General features: G+C 33.3%; 5 protein-coding genes across 8 annotated transcripts; 4 read left to right on the top strand and 1 right to left on the bottom strand.

Annotated features, from left to right (window-relative positions):
* Nucleotides 1-579: 579 nt before the first annotated feature.
* Pngl (N-glycanase Pngl) lies at nt 580-6,352 on the top strand. Its single transcript, XM_023166727.2, has 10 exons — nt 580-1,284; nt 1,345-1,461; nt 1,755-1,901; nt 2,095-2,260; nt 2,397-2,578; nt 4,079-4,261; nt 4,326-4,648; nt 5,125-5,423; nt 5,589-5,747; nt 5,819-6,352. Exons 1-10 carry the CDS (start codon nt 1,069-1,071, stop codon nt 5,986-5,988), a joined length of 1,962 nt encoding a protein of 653 aa, XP_023022495.2. The 5' UTR covers nt 580-1,068; the 3' UTR covers nt 5,989-6,352.
* A 1,565-nt stretch (nt 6,353-7,917) lies between these two features.
* On the top strand, nt 7,918-12,877 carry LOC111510781 (uncharacterized). Of its 4 annotated transcripts, XM_023166722.2 has the most exons (8): nt 7,918-8,423; nt 8,478-8,619; nt 8,879-9,661; nt 10,341-10,767; nt 10,827-11,147; nt 11,309-11,557; nt 11,626-11,789; nt 12,549-12,877. In XM_023166722.2, the coding sequence occupies exons 1-8, from the start codon at nt 8,349-8,351 to the stop codon at nt 12,803-12,805; spliced, it is 2,418 nt and encodes an 805-aa protein (XP_023022490.2). In that variant the 5' UTR covers nt 7,918-8,348; the 3' UTR covers nt 12,806-12,877. The 4 variants fall into 4 exon arrangements, with proteins under 4 accessions (XP_023022490.2, XP_023022487.2, XP_023022492.2 ...); XM_023166719.2 differs by having other exon boundaries at nt 7,918-8,619; XM_023166724.2 differs by having other exon boundaries at nt 7,918-8,555; nt 9,253-9,661.
* A 766-nt stretch (nt 12,878-13,643) lies between these two features.
* elm (calcineurin like EF-hand protein 1 elm) lies at nt 13,644-14,450 on the bottom strand. Its single transcript, XM_023166729.2, has 3 exons — nt 14,291-14,450; nt 13,969-14,235; nt 13,644-13,913 (listed from the first exon to the last, which is right to left on the bottom strand). The coding sequence occupies exons 1-3, from the start codon at nt 14,355-14,357 to the stop codon at nt 13,675-13,677; spliced, it is 573 nt and encodes a 190-aa protein (XP_023022497.1). The 5' UTR covers nt 14,358-14,450; the 3' UTR covers nt 13,644-13,674.
* Nucleotides 14,451-16,033: 1,583 nt separating this feature from the next.
* Nucleotides 16,034-16,609, top strand: Mocs2A (Molybdenum cofactor synthesis 2A). Its single transcript, XM_074181044.1, has 2 exons — nt 16,034-16,253; nt 16,305-16,609. The coding sequence occupies exon 2, from the start codon at nt 16,328-16,330 to the stop codon at nt 16,607-16,609; it is 282 nt and encodes a 93-aa protein (XP_074037145.1). The 5' UTR covers nt 16,034-16,253; nt 16,305-16,327.
* Nucleotides 16,610-16,624: 15 nt separating this feature from the next.
* Mocs2B (Molybdenum cofactor synthesis 2B) lies at nt 16,625-19,751 on the top strand. Its single transcript, XM_023166735.2, has 5 exons — nt 16,625-16,869; nt 17,209-17,384; nt 17,913-18,149; nt 18,203-18,423; nt 19,476-19,751. Exons 1-5 carry the CDS (start codon nt 16,625-16,627, stop codon nt 19,599-19,601), a joined length of 1,005 nt encoding a protein of 334 aa, XP_023022503.2. The 3' UTR covers nt 19,602-19,751.
* The last annotated feature ends 70 nt before the right edge of the window (nt 19,752-19,821 follow it).

Raw genomic sequence — 19,821 nt, forward strand, 5'->3', positions numbered from 1 at the left:
AATTTTTCAGTCTAACAAAACATCGATGTTGCACTTGCACAAGAAACACACTTGCACTCCGAATCTCAAGGTATTCCAAACTACCGTTTTACTATAGAACCGCGTTGGTCGTGTGGACGGAGGAGTCGACGTATTCTTCAAACGAATACTTACACACGTACAATTCGGCATTGACAACGACCAGCTACACGGTAGGTACGGAGTCCGTGGGCATCGAGTAGTGTTTGTCGTAGACTTACCTCGCTCTGCAACTGCAACCCTCCGCAAAATTGACTACTCTCAAAATCACTGAATGAACTGCTGATGGCGACAGCATCAGGATCAATAAAAATCCAATCAAGTATGCTCCAGGTGCCTGAGGACAAACCGCTCAGTCTAATCTCTCCACTATGGAAATATTGCAAAACAAGATTTTTAGGATGCTAGTGAATTCTCCATGATTTGTGCGGAATTAAGTCATCCGCAGAGATTTGAAGCTACCTTTCATATAGCAGTCCATTCAGTAGAGGAACCAGAGTTTTCGAATCTGCGGAAAGTCATGAAAACCCATAGGTTGGAGGAACTGTAGATTACGCTATAGAAGACCCTTTCCGCTTCAGAAGGCCCCGTCACTCGGTCGAGTGAAGGCCCTATCACATCCGTAAAAGATGAATAGTTTCTTTATCAATCACCCTAGTCAGAAAGGGGTGCTCCGGAACAGGGCGACATAAAGGCCTGAGCACCTTCTATGTCGCGACTCAACACCTTGAGTTATGAACCATTTGTCATCCTGACGAATACACGTTGAAAGAGTGCCAGGCTCCATCCTGATTTACATGAGGACGAATCGAACATGTTAACAAACCAAACACCTGTTTTCTGTCAGCGGTGTCATAACAAATTTTTACTTATTCCTAACCTCATATTCACAACAAGGTAGTTGTGATATGTGATGACTAGTGAAAATTATAGATGAGATCGCCTTTACACGTTTATATTTTTTATCTATTCTGTTATGTATCAATAATTCATCAAGGTCGTGCTGTATAATTCCTACCAACATTTTTGTACATATTAATAACACCTAAAATGAGCTACCAGGAAATTTTGAACAAATTGAAAAAGAACCAACAAAAAATGTACGAGGAAACAGTGAGAATACTATGTAAAATTGCTGATAATATTCTAGAAAACCCTGAAAACTTGAAATTTCGTACTCTCCAGAAAAGCAATCAAACTGTTACTTCCAAAATTATATCTGTCAGTGGAGGAGTAGAATGTCTTAAAGCAATGGGATTTGTAGAGGTAGATATTGGGTTATTGTCGTAAATATTAATAAAGTTGTTTATGTGGTATCTATTTCAGGAGAAAAATGTGTATGTCATGAATTCAAATGCGTCTTTAGAAGTGGTTGATAGATTCAGGCAAGCTCTTTCATCCTGGCAACAAGAAAAAAAACAAAGTGAAAATGAGAAATGCAAGGTTAGTTTTGAAAAGCTAATAGAATAATGAATCAACATTTCCAAACTTATATTATCATCTTGCGATTTTTTTATATATTTTTTTCTTTAAAAATAAGCAATATCACTATTTTCAGTATGTGTTGATTCCTTTTTTGTGTAGTTTCTACCTTTTAACTTCAAATGTTTATTTTCATTATTAATAATGTTTCAATACCATCAAATATGATCATCTCGGTCTCCCTGATTACCTCCCTCTCAGAGACGATGTGATGTACAATATGAAATTTCATCGAATAAACTGATATTTTATAGGATGATTCTCTAAATTTGTCAGAACCAAATAAAGTACTTGATACCAAACAAGAAGATCAAAAACGTGCTGATATTAGTAATGGCAAAGATTCAGAAGTGGGCAATTTAGAAAGCATTCGTTGTAACAGGATGCCGCCTGCAAACCTAGTAAGTAAAATCATTATTTTTTCAGTATTGTCGTTTTGGAAAAAGTGTAATATTCTCTGCAGCCCTTCTTATATAACAGTTTGTCTTTCCAATTCAGGACGTTCATTCTTTGCCTATCCTTTTGTATCGTTTCAACTGTATCCTTTTTGATTATTGCTAAAAAAAGGCGCTACTACCCCTCATTTTTTTACAGATCTATAAAAATGATTTTTTAAATAAAATTGAAAGTTATTTTCACAATGCCCTGCAATATGAAGATAAAAATCTGCAAGAAAGGGTCAGATGCCTTATCCCAGTGAGAGTTCTCGAAGAAAATTCCCAAAGAAATTTGAGGAGAATTCAAGAATGTATAAAGAAGAGTATGTTTTTTTCTTTTTCATTCATGAATATCAATCAAAGCCAACTTTAATGTTCTTATCTGTATTGGGTTTCGACCATGACAATAGATACATTTCCAGGATTCATTGGATAAAAATATTATTTTTTCACTTTTAGATAAATTGGAGGATCCTGAAATTTCCATACAGGATATGATGGTCTTGGAATTATTACGTTGGTTCAAGGAAGATTTTTTTGTTTGGGTCGATAATCCTGAATGTGAAAGTTGTGGTAGTGAAACTGTTTTTTCCCATGTGTCCACAGAACGTAATCTAGAACTGTTTTCTGATAAAGTTGAGGTAAATTCAGATATTAATTTTTGGTATACATAAAATCTTGGTAAAATGAATCAGAAAATTTATAAGGAGATGGACAACTGAATGTTACAGTGATTATTAGGACATACTTTTGAATTATGTTCTATCTCTCGAGTGTCTAATGAAGTAGACATGTTCATTGCTTAGTGGTGGTTATCAGTCTGTATAAACCTGAGACAAAGTACATGCAAAATCTTGTGATGAAGTGTATTGTAAGAAAAATTGCATTCCCATGTCATGGAAAGAGACAGTAGTTTGAATAATTCCCAAGAAAAAAAAAATCCTCCAGAATATAAAAACCCCAGGGGAATAAAAATATCACCCACTTTTTCTAAGGTCACATAACATATTGCCAACGATTCAGTTAGGATTCAGAAAAGAGTACATTTATGCGATTGCCTTACTCTACGTATAGTGGATGATATCATCAAAACTTCTGATAGAGACAGAAATGTCTCAATTCTGTTAGATTTAACCAGAGCCTTGTGACTCCATCAATAACGAACTATTGATGTTGATACTGTATTACATAGTATTCTCAGAGAAATCCGTGGATCTACTGTGACTGGAAGAAAACAGATGGAAAAGAAAGTGAAGGAAAGATAAGCCGAGGTCTTCAATGTTGTTGAAGAAGACCTCATGCATTGTCTTTTACTTGTGTTGTCGCAGGAGTAAAGTGATCTCTTTCTGAATAGGTTCCAATTCGGTGACAGAGTTGTGATCACCTTGTTCCAAAAATTGAAGTTCACTCATTACTCAACAAATATGTGATATACATAATCTGAAATATATAGAAAGGTAGATGGAATTGAAAGTGAAATAAATTAATAAAAATTGAAATTGTGATGTACTGTTTGGAACCTTTGGTGCAGTAATGAATATTACTGGAGTTTTATCCCAACACCAAGAGGAAGATTACACTTCTTCCTCTTTTTTATTGGTGATTGAAACATGTATCGAGGTGTTAAAAATAACAGTTTGGTGTTGGGATTAAACTCCAGTAATATTCAAAAATTTAAATATCTAATGAATAAGTATGACAACAATCTAGAATATTTCACAAATCATTCGATATGACTTGAGAATAATTTTCCAAGTTTTTAAAGTCTCCAATGAAAAATAAATGTTGAAGTGGGAAGACGTCAACTGATTATCATCAAGTGCAGTTTCAGTATATATGATGAAATTTGCCGATACTTGAAATTTCATAACGTATTCAAGTAACACTTTATTGTGAGATTTTGACTGAACAGTTAGAAACCGCAACACTTGTTTCATTATACAATAGATCAGGCGTATTCACACTGAGTAAATTTTGAATAATTGCTGCTTTATACAATATAAAAAGTTGAATCATCTGACCCACTTATTCAATGACTAATCGAAAAATTGAAACATTTCAATATTTCTTATGAAAAGTTTGATTTTGTCATATTTAATTGATATTGAACTTTTGATATTAACAAATAATACGTTCGTCAGTATCACAGGTGCAAAAAGTGTCAACATGAAACGCCCTTCCCTCGGTACAATGACCTGAACATTCTAATAGAGACCCGAAAAGGCAGATGCGGGGAGTGGGCAAATGTATTCACACTGTTTTGTCGAACCATGGGATGGGACAGTAGACTAATTATCGATGAGGGAGATCATGTTTGGACAGAGGTGAGAAAAATCCCCAATGCATATTTGTCATATTTTATTCGAAACTAGCTGTTATACTTTGAAGGTGTATTCTGTGACTCAAAGGCGTTGGGTTCATTGCGATCCCTGTGAGAATGAATGTGATGTGCCTCTGATTTATGAAAATGGATGGAAAAAGAAAATATCTTATGTGATAGCATATTCAGCTGAAGAAGTGCAGGATGTCACCTGGAGGTACAGCAGCGACCATAAAGAAGTTCTGAAAAGGAGAAAAAAGTGTTCAGAGACAGAGCTCTTGGAAGCTCTCTTACATATTAGGAATGATAGACAGAAAAATTTGTCGCAACCCAGAAAAAACTATTTGCTCAGGAGGACCCTGATGGAACTTGTTGAATTTTTGACTGAGAAGTTGGTGGTATTTTCATATGTATTTTTCATTTCCTAATAAAAAAAAATCAAATTTATTCATTAGATTTTTTGACAATAATGAAGAAAAGTACGTTTTACTTCTTTATCATACTCTGTACAGCAGCAATATTTATACATTGTGAATTTGATTTTTTCAATTGCTAGTTATGATTTGAAATAATATTTTTTGTTATCATTTCGTAAAACAAAGTTTGTTTTAAAACCTATAGAAGTTCTTTTTTATCTTCAGTATTTTATATTCTGTATTATGCATTCGTTTTTTATTAGATAGATACTTTGTTAATACAATAAATTTTCAAGATCACTATCGTACAATGAGTTCAAAGAAATTCTTTTGAACACACTTATTTTTTAAGAATTATGTGAACCTCTTGGATGTTTCAAATTTCATAATGAAAAGTATGTGTTTTGGCAATAATGAACTATAAAACTCTCAATTTTGCACCATTGTATAGGAAGCCAAATGAGGATTCAAAAAAAGGTCGAACTTCTGGTTCAGAAGTCTGGCGGCTGGCCAGAGGAGAAATTAGAAAACCGTCCAAGGAAACGGCATTCGTATGGAAAATTGAAAAAGACACTTTAGTAGGAAACACTGCAACCATTGGCTATTCTTCTACTTTAGACAAATATGAATACATTTCGGAAGGAAACATTTTCAAATCTGTTACTGGTTGGGATGAAGGAGCTTATAGCCATAAAAGTATTTTTAGGAAGGAAGAGAAAGATTGGAAGATGGTTTATTTGGCCAGGAAAGGTGCGTACGTGACATCAAAAGTAGAAATCTATAAGTGAAAATAATTATTAATGGTTTGTTATCCTTGAATAGTTCAACTTCGCAACTAGTAAATATTTAACAATAAACATCTTTTATTTAACGTTCTATTGCAATTTTGAGAATGAAAAAAATGGACTTTTACAGAAGGAGAAGATGATGGGATCATATCTTGGAAATTTGATTGGTCAAACTCTGGAAGAATTTTGGATGCAGTAACTCTGAAATTGGAGTACTTTACTATTGAAAGCGGAAAAGTAGAAGTTCAAATGTCTTCAGGAGATAAATGTATGTCAATACCAAAAGGTCAGTTCATTATTTTGATGAAAAATGTTTTTTTTTCATGATACAAAATGTGAACAATTTTCAATTTCCAGGTACAAAAACAGCCACTTTCCGAGACTTTAATTTAGCTAAAGAATTAACAGTAACTGCTAAACTATCCGGAGGTACAGGGGGTGTCTCCTGGCAGCACGCTCAACTTTTTAGGCAATCTGTAGAAAATGAAGATTTTGATTTTACCCTAACTTTTGCTTTTAAATCGTAAAAACATTTATTCACGCATTGATTTTTTTTCAGAAATTTCTATTTATTCCAATGTAAAATGGTTCCATTGACTATCGATTCAAAAAATAACTGCCAAACAACGTAGTGTTTTCGTAGTCTTTTTTTTAAAGAAAAACTATTATTCTTGATCATTCAAAATATTGTGTTTCTATTAATATTTAAAAAAAATATCTATCACGTCTAATTATAGAGTGATTTTTATTTGAATGATTATGAATAAATAAGTATTAGATTCCTTACAAAAATTATATTTCTTTGATCATTATAGATGAATTTTATGGATTATTTTTGTCAAATCAGTATTTTGTAATCATTCTAAGAGTAATATAATTATTCATTAGAAAGTAGTTTTTTTAGAACCTTTTGAGTCTTGGATATTTCTCTAGGTCATGAAATATGTCTTCTTGTGAAACTGTACTGCCGAAGAATAAATTGGTTTTGCCAGTTCAATACTGCAGAAGCCGACATACTATTCATTATTCAGAAGAGATAGCGTGTGTTAGCAAATTTTGTGAATTAAATAGATCAAGGCATTACCCAAACAATCGATAATTCATGTTTCATACTGTTGAATTTACGAAATAACATGTATTGAGTGAGTGGGAATCCCCAATAAGGTATACTGTTTAAAAAAAAATCTTTTTTTTCCGTTAATCAGCTGTCGCCCCCATACGAACGACAACTCTCAGAAGTTGAGAAACTTGTGCGAGCTAAGGACTAACGAGGCCTTACCTTTTATCGTGTGATTCCTAACTTGGTGAGGAATGTAATTTTGTTATAATAAATCACTGAATAATTTCACTATTTCTATGAATTGATGAATGTATTCGTTACTACATGGTAGGAGATTATAATGAAGAAAAGATAATTGAAATTTTCTATGTTTTTTTACGACTTTTAATGTATAAGTTTCGAAATGTCCTTAGTAGACGCAACTGCAGTAACGTTAGTTACAAATAAAAGTAGTAAAAAACAGAAAAAGTTTCAATTCTCCTTTCATATTCATTATTTCTATTGTATGCATACATAATCCACAAAATAAAATGATACCAAACATTTGGTTCAACAGAAGCAAAAGCATTATAAAATGGAAATCATAAAATAGGAGAAAAACATTTATTAAAGAAAAACTGTATCTGTAAAAATGAAGGATCAAACTTGATCATAAATGAACTTCAGTAAGTCAAATCCATAACAAACACTTTTTTCTATTTCCTTCTATTAATGCAATACTCTTCTATTTCAACTATTTCTACTTCTTGAACCAAGTTTCGGAAAGGTGCTTGTTTTGGATTCATTCTACGCCGAGGTTTCAATTCTACCATTTATTTTTCAGTAAGTTATTTTTTCACATAATAAACGAAGGTTTGGATTTCATGAAATCTGATAGTTCAAAAAAAAGTGGACTTATGCCACTTCCAAATTATTTTCTGGTTACATGCAAGTTATTATTTTTTGGAGTGAAATGTTGATAAACTTGATTATTGACAGCAATAGAAGCAAGAAAATAAGCTGGTGTCGGATTATTTATTATTCTTTAGATAAAAAAATCATGGTACAGTATTGCAATCTATGTTTATAGAACAGAAGCATAGCAGTCAAAGGAAAGTTGTATGTTGGCTTTATTAAACAGTAATTTTTGTTTATGTTGATAGATTGCTGGCAATTCTAGAGAAAAATTACTGTGAGGCACAAAAAATGAAACATAGAATCATTTCAAGCCACGCTTAGAAAAAAAAAAGATTTCATTAACTACACCTTACGATTTGATCTCTACAAAATGTATTTGAAAAATATATCACATGTCTCCCTAACAGTAACTTCTTCAACAGTGATTTGAATACCCAATCAGAAAAAAATGTAAAATCAGGTCAATGTTAAGGCCATGCATTGAGGAACTTTCATATTTCATAAAATGATGTGGCATTCATGTGATTTTGCTCTATCTCTATAATGTCTCATTCACCCAATAAAATCATTATATTAATTGGATTAATAATTAACATTATTAATGCTTGAGAAAGCTATTGTATAGTGAAACACTTGTCGCGGTTTTTCTAAAACCCTTTACAGTGAAAATCATACAATGAACTGTATAAATGAGTTTCAATATAGATAGGCCAGTTCTATTCAATTACTCTGTACTACTTCATTATTAGCAATTATTCTGGTAACTAAGTGAAGAATGACATTTAGTTTTTTTGTAGTTCAGTGCCGTCAGTGTTTTCTATTTTTTCCCTTTAAACGTAAAAAAATTAATACAGATATGCAAAATAGGTTTTTAATAGAAAGATAAATTCATTGTTCAAGCCGCGAAAAATTAACTGCTCATTTTATTCGATGAGTTTCGAATCAACGTCCAAAGTCAAGACCCAAATTATATCTCGGGAGCCCCCTGAACGAGAGGTGTCTTCGGTTGAGATTTACTCGTCAAATTCAGATTCAGAAATTACCTCGGACTCTTTTCAGAAGGATATTACATTTTCCAAGAGCAGCATTTTAAGTGAAGGCTGGTGTAGAAGTGTTCTGGGCAAACCTTGTGCGAAAGTAAGAATTTATTCACAAGATTTTAACCCGTCGAATCGTAAGGAAAAGAAACGAAATGATCAAGGTAAAAGGTCTTCAACGTTTTGTAGGCTGAGAAGCAATCCTATAATATTAATAATAAAGTTTATCAACCATTTTGGTACAGTGTGTACATTCATTGAGAATAATTCAAATACCTTCACTTTGAACCATAGATATTTATTGAAATTTTTCAGCCTACAAAATGCCAAGACATAATTTTTTCAGAATTCTTTTTATTTATTCTTTTTCTAATTGATGTAACATATGGAATTTGTTTGGTAATGAGGAAAAAACTCTTTCAGAATCATCAGCTTTGAATCGCGCAACTTATATTACAGTTAATAACTTCACTCTTAAGAAGCCTGAAAATCAACAACGCTCATTCAGACCTGAAAATATATCGGAGCAAGTTATCTTAACTGAAAATCAATCGAGGGAGAGTAGTGGAACTTTACCGGATCGTATTCAGTCTCCTGAAAATTCATTCATCCAAAACCCAGAATTTCAATCTGCCCCAAACAAGATTGAAAGTCGATCAGTACCAAATTCTTTCACAGATAATCATTTGGGGGAACAGAGGGAAATTTTGGAAAAACGGACTCTATCTCCAGAAAACTCTGCTATCTTAAAGCCAGAAAATCGGCAACCCTCATTCAACATAGAAAATTCATTGCAGCAAGTTCCATCATCAGATAATCAAAGCGGGGAAAATTCAAAAAACCATATTCTCTCCCCGGAAAAGTGTACTGTAAAATTATTGGAAAACCAAGAGCCATTTACAACGGAAAGTTCATTGAACCAAGTTCCTTATTTGCCACAGAGTCAGTCTAGAGAAAGTGGTGAAACTTTAAAAAAGCAAGTTCCTTTTTCTGAAAATTCTCAGGAAGGTGTTATAAATTATTTAGAAAACGAAGTTTTTATCAATTCTAATTCGAATCGAAACCGTCTTCCTGTCATTAACCAACCAGACGCAAATAACAAAACGGAAACTCAGGACATTGAAATTGGTCTGGGAAAAACTCCTGCCATTTCCAAAGAACGAGATAAAAGTATTCCCATATTAAATTCTGAGGAGAGGCGAATACGTAAGTTAATTAATAATTAGATTTCTGTTAGATGTTTTGAAATCATCCGAATATCAATTCTGCTTGCGATTCAAACATCTAATTTTTATGTTATTGTAGTTTGACCTTTATTAATTATAAAGATAACACAATTTTGGTCTTATATATCCAGGATTTTATAGACCTTTATCTGGATATACCTTCCACAATTTGAAAAAATATAAAAATTGTAACGGAGAACTTTATGAAGGTGTAGGAAGAGAAAACTTTTCAATTCACCTCAATAAGTTACAGCCTAAATTGGAAGTATTTCAAAATAGCTTCATCAAAGAAAAATGTTCTTCACCAATCAACTTTACCACAAGAACAAGATATCTTACATAATCAATTTTTTGTTCTTTCTTCTGTATTGTTAGGTTTTGTAGGGTGAGCAAAGATCTCGGTGTATTTGTAAGCGTTCTAATATCATATCTATTTCCAGTCGTTCGGCTTATACCTATACTTATCTTTTCAGATAGTCCTGGGCTATAAAGCTCATTGTGAAAGGTGCTGGTGGTTGTTGAATTGGTGATGCTGATTAATAGAATTTGTTTCTGTGAGGAAAATGCTTCGAATTCATATAGTAACTTATCGGGGTGGACTAAAACGTTTGCCCTTTCTACAAAATGACTTCTGACAGCAAATACATTTAATTTTTCAGCCAAGAATCAACTTCGCAAGCTGATTTGTTACTGTGACGAACAGTCTCAAACAACTCCTCCTTCCATTCTAAAAAAGAAGTCAATTTCAAAAAGCGATCCCGTCTTTTTCAATCGGAAGAATAAGAAAACCTGGACGGGGAAAATGGACAGATATCCTGAGAAGGAATTTTCTCCTCAGTTATCGAAAGATTCGCAGAAAATCATTCTAACGAGCGACAAGGTGCAACAGACCTCGGACGACTTATTACTTAACATCGGAAAAAATACGGCCAGTAATACTGATCGACTGGAAACTACAAATACAAGTATTAATACGTTCAATTCTGAGTCTGTTAGAGTGCAAACCGTTCAGAATTCATCCACGAGTGCTGAAGAAGAGTGCCAGGTGTGGCATAGCGGCCTTTTGTGCAAATGTTCACCTCCTAGGTATGCGATGAATACTTTTTGGAACTGTTCAGCATTTCAATTATTGTCCTTCATTTCAGGATTGGTGCTTTTAGGCACGACGGTAGCCTCTCCTCTCCAAGTGTTTCGCCAAGAACGGTAGAGAGTTATAGGTCTGGACGGACAACAGCTTCTAGGAAATCCCCTGCGAAATATGTTGATATTCGTGATACATTAGAAGAAAGAGAATACCGTTATTGTGCATCGCCTTATATAGAGTGCCCGACCTATCCGTGCCAACAGGCTCTGAGAAACAAGAGTTCTAAACCAACGAAAAATGAAATGTATCCGGTCCTGCCGAAGCCGCCCACCACGCCCAGCCAACGTATGGTCAAAGTTGTTCCTTGTGACGGGAGCTGCAAGTAAGGTTATATGCAGTGATATGTTCATAACTGAGGAAATTAGTTTTTATATTGACTTGCTGATTTCTCCACAATGAAATTACATTGAATTCTAAGAAGTTAAAAACAATTACAGAATTACATTCAACAAAATGATACAGTTTCTGTTTATATTATTTTAGGCGTTGTCCTAGAAAACCGGAATCATGTAACAGTTACCAACCAGTTCCATTTCGTCCACCAGAATACACAGCACACTACGAAACTTCCAGTTCTGATGAGAGAATCGAAGATGATGACGAAGACTTTGAAGAGGATGACAGCGATGGTTACACATCAGAGGGCAGCAGAAAACATCCGGACCTGCCCTACCAGAACAACGAAGAATATTTGGAATTGGTTCAGGAACTGGAAGAAACGCTCCAAAGCAGGTATATCTATCTCTAAGGTGATGATTGAAGTTTTTTCACTAAGTGACTTTTACATTTTTACGAGTTAGGAATCGTAATCGAGTGCATCGAGCCATGAAAGAGTTTGAATATAAGAGCAAGTATAACAGACCTTTAGAGAGGCCAATCATAAACTACGGAGAAGCGAGCGAAAGCGAGGAACCCATAATGAGAAAAATCTCGGAGTTGACGGAAAAACGTAGACTTTGTAAAGGTTAGTATATAGTAAATCAATTTCGAAACTTTATGTAGGTACGCACTGTACAGAATTTGATGATAAATTATTAGAGCTCAGAAAAGGGTGTCTCCAAATCAACACGTAAGAACTATATAAAAAAATTAAATATATTGAGTCTTCCTTTTCTACATATTATGAAACTATCTCTCTATGTTTTTCGAAATAAATCACAACTTGAACTCAATAGTTATTCTTCACTTCACCTAATGATTCGATTATTAAGGTAAATGATTAATTGTCATATACCACATGCTGAATATTATCCTAATATGTGAAACAAAATCGCAAAATAGTGTTAGTTTTGCCAATAACAAATTTTCATGCGAAACAATCCACTACAGACGAAGAAGAAATTACACGAGAGGAGCGCCTTATTAAGAGTTGCCAGGTCTACTGTTTTTGCAGTACCTAGATCACCGGCTTTAGCTCTCGAGCTGCTATTTTAGTTAAAATCTTTTGATGACTCAGTTTACTTTCTATAACAATTATAAGAAGACTGTAAAAAATTAAAGTTACAAACATATGTAGTATCTATAAAAATATTTCCTACTGGTTTTTTGTATCAATCTGACACAATATCTGGGCAACACCTTCTCGACTTCCTGCTTCTCGAACATGATATAAAAAATTGAATAGGTATAATTCAGCTAATAACTTGGAACATATACAATTATGTAATTGTTTTTTATGGAGATGAAAGTTTTATTATAATTATTTTTACTGTGATATTTTTAGGGGACTGTTGTCCCTGCAGGAAGGGCGACCCTCAAAATCGCCAGGCACCGCAACCGCCAAGGATGAAACCCCAAACTGTGAAAACTTGGAATAGTCCAAAACCGACTCTCATGGAACAAACTCGTTGGCAAATGGATAAGAATTCCGGAGAATGGTTCAAAACTTGTCAAAATTTGCCGAAACACGCTGTGCCTCCTGGATCACTTAGTCCCAAAAGGGAGCCCTGCTGCGGATGCTCATGTTCTTGTGGAAAATGATATCAGTAAATGCAGACTCTGTAGAATCATTCCATTCTCTAAGGCAGTCAATAGAAACTTTTTTCATTCTGATCTTTCGTTATTATTGCGGGGGGTTTATCTTGAATAAACATCTTCATTACCACTAGAAGTGTTGAAAAATTGAATATTAGATATTGTGATTTTGATCGCCTTAAAAACGTCAAGATTTGTTGAGGAAAAAAAAATAAAAAAAAACAATGTAACTAACTCATCTACACATTTTTCAATTTTAGCACTGTTCTTTTTCAAATCTGTTAATATTTTTTTAGATAATGGGAATCCAAAACAAGGGAGGAGACTTCAAATAATCAGACTTATTTATAGGTATGTTATCAGAACGACATGTTGTGAAAGGGAAAGATAGAAATAGAATGATATAGCATATAATGAAAAGCACCCTCATATATAATGAGTTGTATATGCAATTTGGTGACTTATAAGAGATTTGTGAATTTACCGATCTTAAAATCCAGTCACTGGTTAAAGATTGGGAAATAGTGGTTGTACGAAAGAAACCACCAAGAGATAGGCTCAAAAAGGTTACATCATTTCCGTAACTTAGTCAGCTGCCAGAAAAAAAAAGAAGCAACAAAAGAATAACCCTGTAGCTACGAGACTGTTGAAATGTGAACATTCACAATTTGTGAAACAATTTTTTTCATTTTGACTCTTTTGTTGTTGTATATTTCGGTTTTGTTAAGATTTCATTCTTAGATATTTCAACAGTTCTTCGGGACAACCTTATGTACAATTTTACATGTTTGGTACAAATTAACAATAATGGTCTAGAAAAACTTCTGGCAATAATAATCACAAAGAAAATAAATTTTGTATGTGATTGAATTCAATTAATTTAAGAATCGAATGCTCATTTTCTGTTCAACATCAGTCCTTTGGAGGGCCTTGCAGAACTCCTCGAAGGATATCATCTGATCACCATCTTCATCAGCTTCAACGATTGTTCTCTCGGCGATGCTGTTGAGTTGTTCCTCACTTATATTTGTTCCCACCATCATGTGCAGGATGGCTAGTAGTTCGTCTTTAGAAATCATGTCATCGTTGTCCAAATCGTACATTTTGAAAGCAACTGAAAATTGATACGATTATCTATTTTTGAAAAAATGAGTTGCTCCTTTACTTACAACGCAACTTCTCCTCTCTGGAATTCAATTTGTTGTCTTTGTTTCTCTTCACAGGTCTGAAATGAGAGAGAACTTGCATGAACTGCCTGAAGTTGACCCTGTCATTGAATTCATCTCCTTGAAAAAAGGAGTTGACGATTCGCTCACCCAGTGGATTAATTGCTAACTCTGGAATTCGTAGAAAGTCATCTCGGCTTAAGGTGCCGCAATCTCCTCTGTCAAGAGAAGTGAATCGAGAGTAGAGTCTTTCTATTTGATTTGGGGTAACTGCAAAGCAATAAAAATTATTTCGACAGTATTTCATAATAGAAAATGAACTCACATCCAGTTTCCTGTTGAATCTGAGCAATTTCTTCTTCGCGTAGAAGCAGAGATGAACGATTACCCATTTTCTTCAAATAAATCCTACAAAGTACATTTGACGTATCTTTGTTTATTTCTGAACTTTGAACTTTTCTACTTCTTTTTAATTTTTGTGTTTATTTTATTACGGCTTTGCTATCTCGAGCAACTTGCTAGTCTTTGGTGATCCGATCATTACCCCTCTTATGACATTCAGGATGTCTAAATGACACTAAACACCTTTAGTGCCTTTAATTATATTGTTCGTGAATGATATTAATCGTATCACGTCAGGCAATAATACATATTATAAAATCTCGATCCAATCATTACCCTTTATGTGACATTCAAAATGTCTGAAACTTGGAACAACCACATGGTACGTTGTACGTTACGATTTTTATCATATCATGACGCCATCACAGACGCCATGTGCAAGCGACTATTCGCTTCTATTCATAGAGGTTCGGCTTTAGCCTATATCTCTCACCATAATTAGCTGGGATACCAATAGTGTATACAGTTTTGTTTACTACAGTATACATAACCTTTGTTTTACTAAATAATTTTTTAAAATAATTAAAAATAAAATATGTCTGACAGTGTTAATTTAGAGAGTGAAAGTGTCTCCTGCCAAGAGAACAAAATCACACTACGACACACTATCAAGTCATCAGTAAATTAATTATATTTTTATATTTTATAATTAAAGTGTGCATTTAGGTATTTGTGCTTTAGGCCCGTGTATATTTGGTCTGTCTCAAGGACCAGTGAATGTAAAATCTACTCTCTTGGTAGATTAAAATTTACACAATTTTCATAACATACTAATGAACATTTTATTAAAACAACGATAAAAATAAAATAAAAATTTATTGGCGCTCCGGGGCGACGTCATTGATTCCAGTGGCGCATTTGCTTTTTTAGCTGCAGGAAAACTCAGAAAAACCTGCAGCACCACATCATCTGAAGATCTTGATCTAACAATGTCCTCTCTCTTATAAAACAAAACGTAGGGTGTCTCCAGAGGCTCCAATAAATTCAATGCATCGCCAGAACACTTCGTGACACGACTATCGTCAAACTTAAACCAGTCCGTTTCTTCTTTGACCAAGGCGTAATAATGACCAAATTCAACGCCAGAACCACAATGAACAATGACTGCATGAATATTATAATAGTGGTCTGCTAGGTTGAAATGTTCATTTATTTCGAACCTTACAAAATAAAGCTGGGAAATTTTTACTTGGATGTCGATTTTAACACTTTCGTTGTTGGTCCATATTTTGAATAGAAAAAAGAATTCAGGTACACTGTTTCAAAAATGCAGCTAGGTACATTTGTAATATTTAGGCAAATATTGTATGCACAAATCCTTTATAATTGAGGCGAGAGAAAAGTTGAACGTTTCGTTGTATTAGTGAATTTGACATTTGACACAAATTGAATCATTCCATTTTGGCGAATCTTATTATTAATGATATCAATACGAATCGTTTTTTAATACACGCTCGAATACGAATGAACGCCAGAAAACTCCTCTGGATGTTCTAGGCACCGACTTATGTGGATGGTTCTAGGCAACATTTCGAGTGTGAGTAATGCTCCGCCGTTGCCCCGTAGCGAACAGAGTGTTATAATACACCTGGTTTGTTGGTTTTATATTTTTTCGTTAGTTAAGAAAGAAAATAAGTTATATTCTAGGAAGAATTAGGTGTTTATGGTATCATTCAAGTAAGACAACCTAACCAGACGGAAGGGTGATGGTTCGTATCACCGATGACTGGCAAATTGCTCACGAAGCAGAGCCAAAAAAATAATAACAATAATAGCAGAAACATTCAAACAGTTGATGTCACCACAGCATAACTATGCTGGAATGTCACCGTGAAATGGTGAAATAATTATCTTTGTGTTTATATTTTGATAGGGAGTAATCATATGTACTTATATTTTAATTGGTTGATAAGTGTACTTGAATACTTGCTTTACAGATTACGTGGACCGCGAGAAATACATGCTTTCGATATGGTCTGTGAATAGAGTAATGAATGTTCATATAAAAATCTTATTTTTTGCTAAAGCAAGAGAAATTGTCGGCAAAAGCTCAGATTTCATTAATATAACGCCTTCTCTGACTTACCAAGAACTGTTGGATAAAATTGTTTCCTTCTATTCTCTTGAAGATATAAAAGATAACTTGATTTTGTCTGTTAATGAAGAATTCTGTGAAGATACCACAATCATCTTGAAAGCTGGTGACGAAATAGCAGTTATTCCTCCTTTGAGCGGTGGCTAAAACAAACTTTTCAAAATGAATCACTTGAAACTAACAAAGGAAAAATTGTCCTCCGATTCAATAATTGATTTAGTAAAGTGCAATACTTGTGGAGCAATTTCCCTGTTCATAGGGACTACAAGAGACAATTCAGAAGGTAAAAATGTTATAACATTAGAATACGAAGCATATGAATCTATGGCATTGAAAGCAATGGAGAAGCTGTGTGAGGAAATTCGAGATAAATGGCCTACAGTTCAAAATATAGCTATATATCATAGGTAAGTTTACATCATATGTAAGTATCGTGGTAGTCTGAAGAAAGATCGTTGAGAGTGAATATATATTGTTCAAAAAGAATTGACCAACACCTTTCATACTCAATACTGATTGACTTTATTTCTAATGTAAGTTATATAAGTTTATATTTATATCAATGAAAATGATGAATAAAATAGAAGAAATGGAAGGAGTTCATTACATTTGGATATTTTTTTCTACTGAAATGTTCTTCCACTCAACTGAAAAAAATGCTAGACTATATATTATCGATATATTATGAATATAAGTGAAATATAATTTATTAGATAATCTTTGTCTATATCGATGTTAATTTCCAGGTTGGGACTGGTACCTGTGAAAGAGATGAGCATAATAATTGGAATTTCGTCTCCTCACCGAGAAGAAGCAATCAAAGCAACCAACTGGTGTATTGACAACGTTAAGAAATCCGTCCCCATATGGAAAAAAGAGATATATGCTGACTCTGAATCTCAGTGGAAGGAGAACAAGGAATGTGGGTGGTCTTCCAATAATGCCGAATGTTAAAAATATGCTAGACTTTAGTGGTTTCTTTTAGGCAGTTTGAATTAAGAGAATTTATCTATGTTTTGCTTTCTGGTTAGATAAAAGCTTCTATTTGCCTTCTAGTCGTTTCATTAAGGAACAACAGAAATAAACTTGCAGTACAAATCTTCATCATATATTGTGAGATCCTACAAAGATACCAAAAAGGGTAGAAGTTGATTCGTCAACTTTCATTTCAATAGATCTCTCATTGAAGTGAGAAGAGTAATAATGTTCAGATAACAGAAACATCATCTGGTAATCTCTAAAAATCTTAAAATATTGAAAATAAAACTGCGTGTAATTTTGATATAGAGTACAATACTGAACAAATTTTATCCATGATAATAATCACACAATTTTCCAAACATTTTCATTTCTTGAAGCGTTATTATATTGTGTTATTAATTTTCATTAATTCCCAAACTTTTATCGAAAGGTTGATTTGATACACATTTATTTGTGTTCGGTTTTTTAGTAAATCAGCGCAGACGGAGAACGGAAATAAATCAGTCTTTAGAAAGATTGCATAATTCACCATATTCAACGCAAGTTAAAGCAAAGTGTAATGATATAAAAGAAAGACTGTTGAAGTTCCAAAAACGAAAGATTCGTGAAAATTACCTCAAAAATCAAAGAGAGACTTTGGAGGATATGTGTTTGAAATCTGACACTGCTTTTGAAAAGAAGAACGGCTCCAACAGCCATTTGGAAGGTAAAGAGTTGGCTTTAAAATGGATCCGTAATTTGAGAGTATTTGTTTTCTAGTGAATCAGACAGTGAATAGTTATCAGCATAGAGATCAGCGTGACTTCAACTATATGGCAAAAATTGTCCCTTCCAATGGCATTGAAGAAAGATTAGAAAATGCCGAATTCCAGTTGAGCATAAACAATCCTGTCCCCAAAAATATTTACCAGAGGTTACAAGTGATAGAAGATCGATTGCTACATTTAGAATCGTCATCTCCAGAGTACATACAGCTTTGGGTAAGTGTCAATCTGCCTAAATTGCATCTTCTCCGTAGGAAAAAATTAACCATAACTTAACAAAAAAGATGAATCACAACTAAAACTAGATGATTGAATATATTTTGAGAGTCTAATAATAATAAAAAATAATTATAAACGTTGTACATATAATAAATATGCACAGCTGCAATAAATATTTATTTAAATTAATTTGGAATTTTTATTTGGTACACTTTTTTGAAAGCTTTTGGCAACTCAATGTAAAACTTGAAATCTTTCAATAATTCGTATTTTCCTCAATATTATACGTTTCCGTTATATCTTGCTGAATGGTTGCGATGGTCACTGTTAATTTTGAAAGTCAAATATACACAATTTAAATTTATGTAATGATGACAAATCTAATACTTTTTTTTATTTATATAGTTGATTGTAGTAATTTTGTAGTTTAACTCGAGTATATAGTTTATGATTTTAAGATTTTATTTTGGAATTTTTTGATTAGTTTCAATAATGTACCTGTTGCTATTTCGTATAATGATATTAGATGTTGAATTTTTGAATAAACTATTGAAGATTGAATCAATTTAAGGTATTTTAACGGTACAATTTTTTTTCATTTCGAATGAAATTTCTATTGTCCTTTTCTAATCTAACTCTGATGTCTTATTTATTTTGTAAAAATTCATGTTGAATATAGAATGAAGAAAATACTTTTGTCTAGTTTCTACTGTGTTTATTTATTCGTTACGACCAGTTTCGGCTTATCAGGCCATTTTCAAGTAACTTGAAAATGTTGCTTGAAAATGGCCTTATAAGCCGAAACCGGTCATAACGAATAAATAAACACAGTAGAAACTAGACAAAAGTATTTTCTTTATTCTATATTTCTAATCTACCCAATGAATTAACTGTAGCCAAATAATTGATATGTACAAGGAAAAAACGGGTCCTAGAATTGATCCTTGAGGCACTCCGCTTTTTTTTTTCAACTATCCATGTCGCCCATATAGACATAGTGCGTATAGTGTATAATCAGTTTTGAGTTTATGAAAACGATTTTGTTACAGGATAAGATGACGGTCGTGTCCAGTGTACCAATGAAGAAAAAAATATTTTCAATTGAAGAAATCGATTACCTGATAGCTGAGACTGAAAAGAAAGTGAAGGCGCAACAAATTTCTCGCTTAAATTAAAAATATTATGAACAATATTGTTAGCAAATAAATTTTGTATTTCTTTTTCAAAACCAACTGACTAAATAAGGCAACTTTTGTAATATAATAAATTCAAATTTGAAACATAAATTGTGGCACCCTAAAAAAGTATTATTTTCAAATGGAGAATGTATATGCAATCATTAACCCTGCAAACTCCTATTAACATAACTGTAATATTTTTATTAATTTTTCCAAA

The sequence above is a fragment of the Leptinotarsa decemlineata genome, unplaced genomic scaffold, assembly GCF_025532065.1.
Source record: "Leptinotarsa decemlineata unplaced genomic scaffold, Ldec_3_MD MMD2_tig00026307_RagTag_RagTag, whole genome shotgun sequence".
Taxonomy (NCBI): Eukaryota; Metazoa; Arthropoda; class Insecta; order Coleoptera; family Chrysomelidae; genus Leptinotarsa; species Leptinotarsa decemlineata.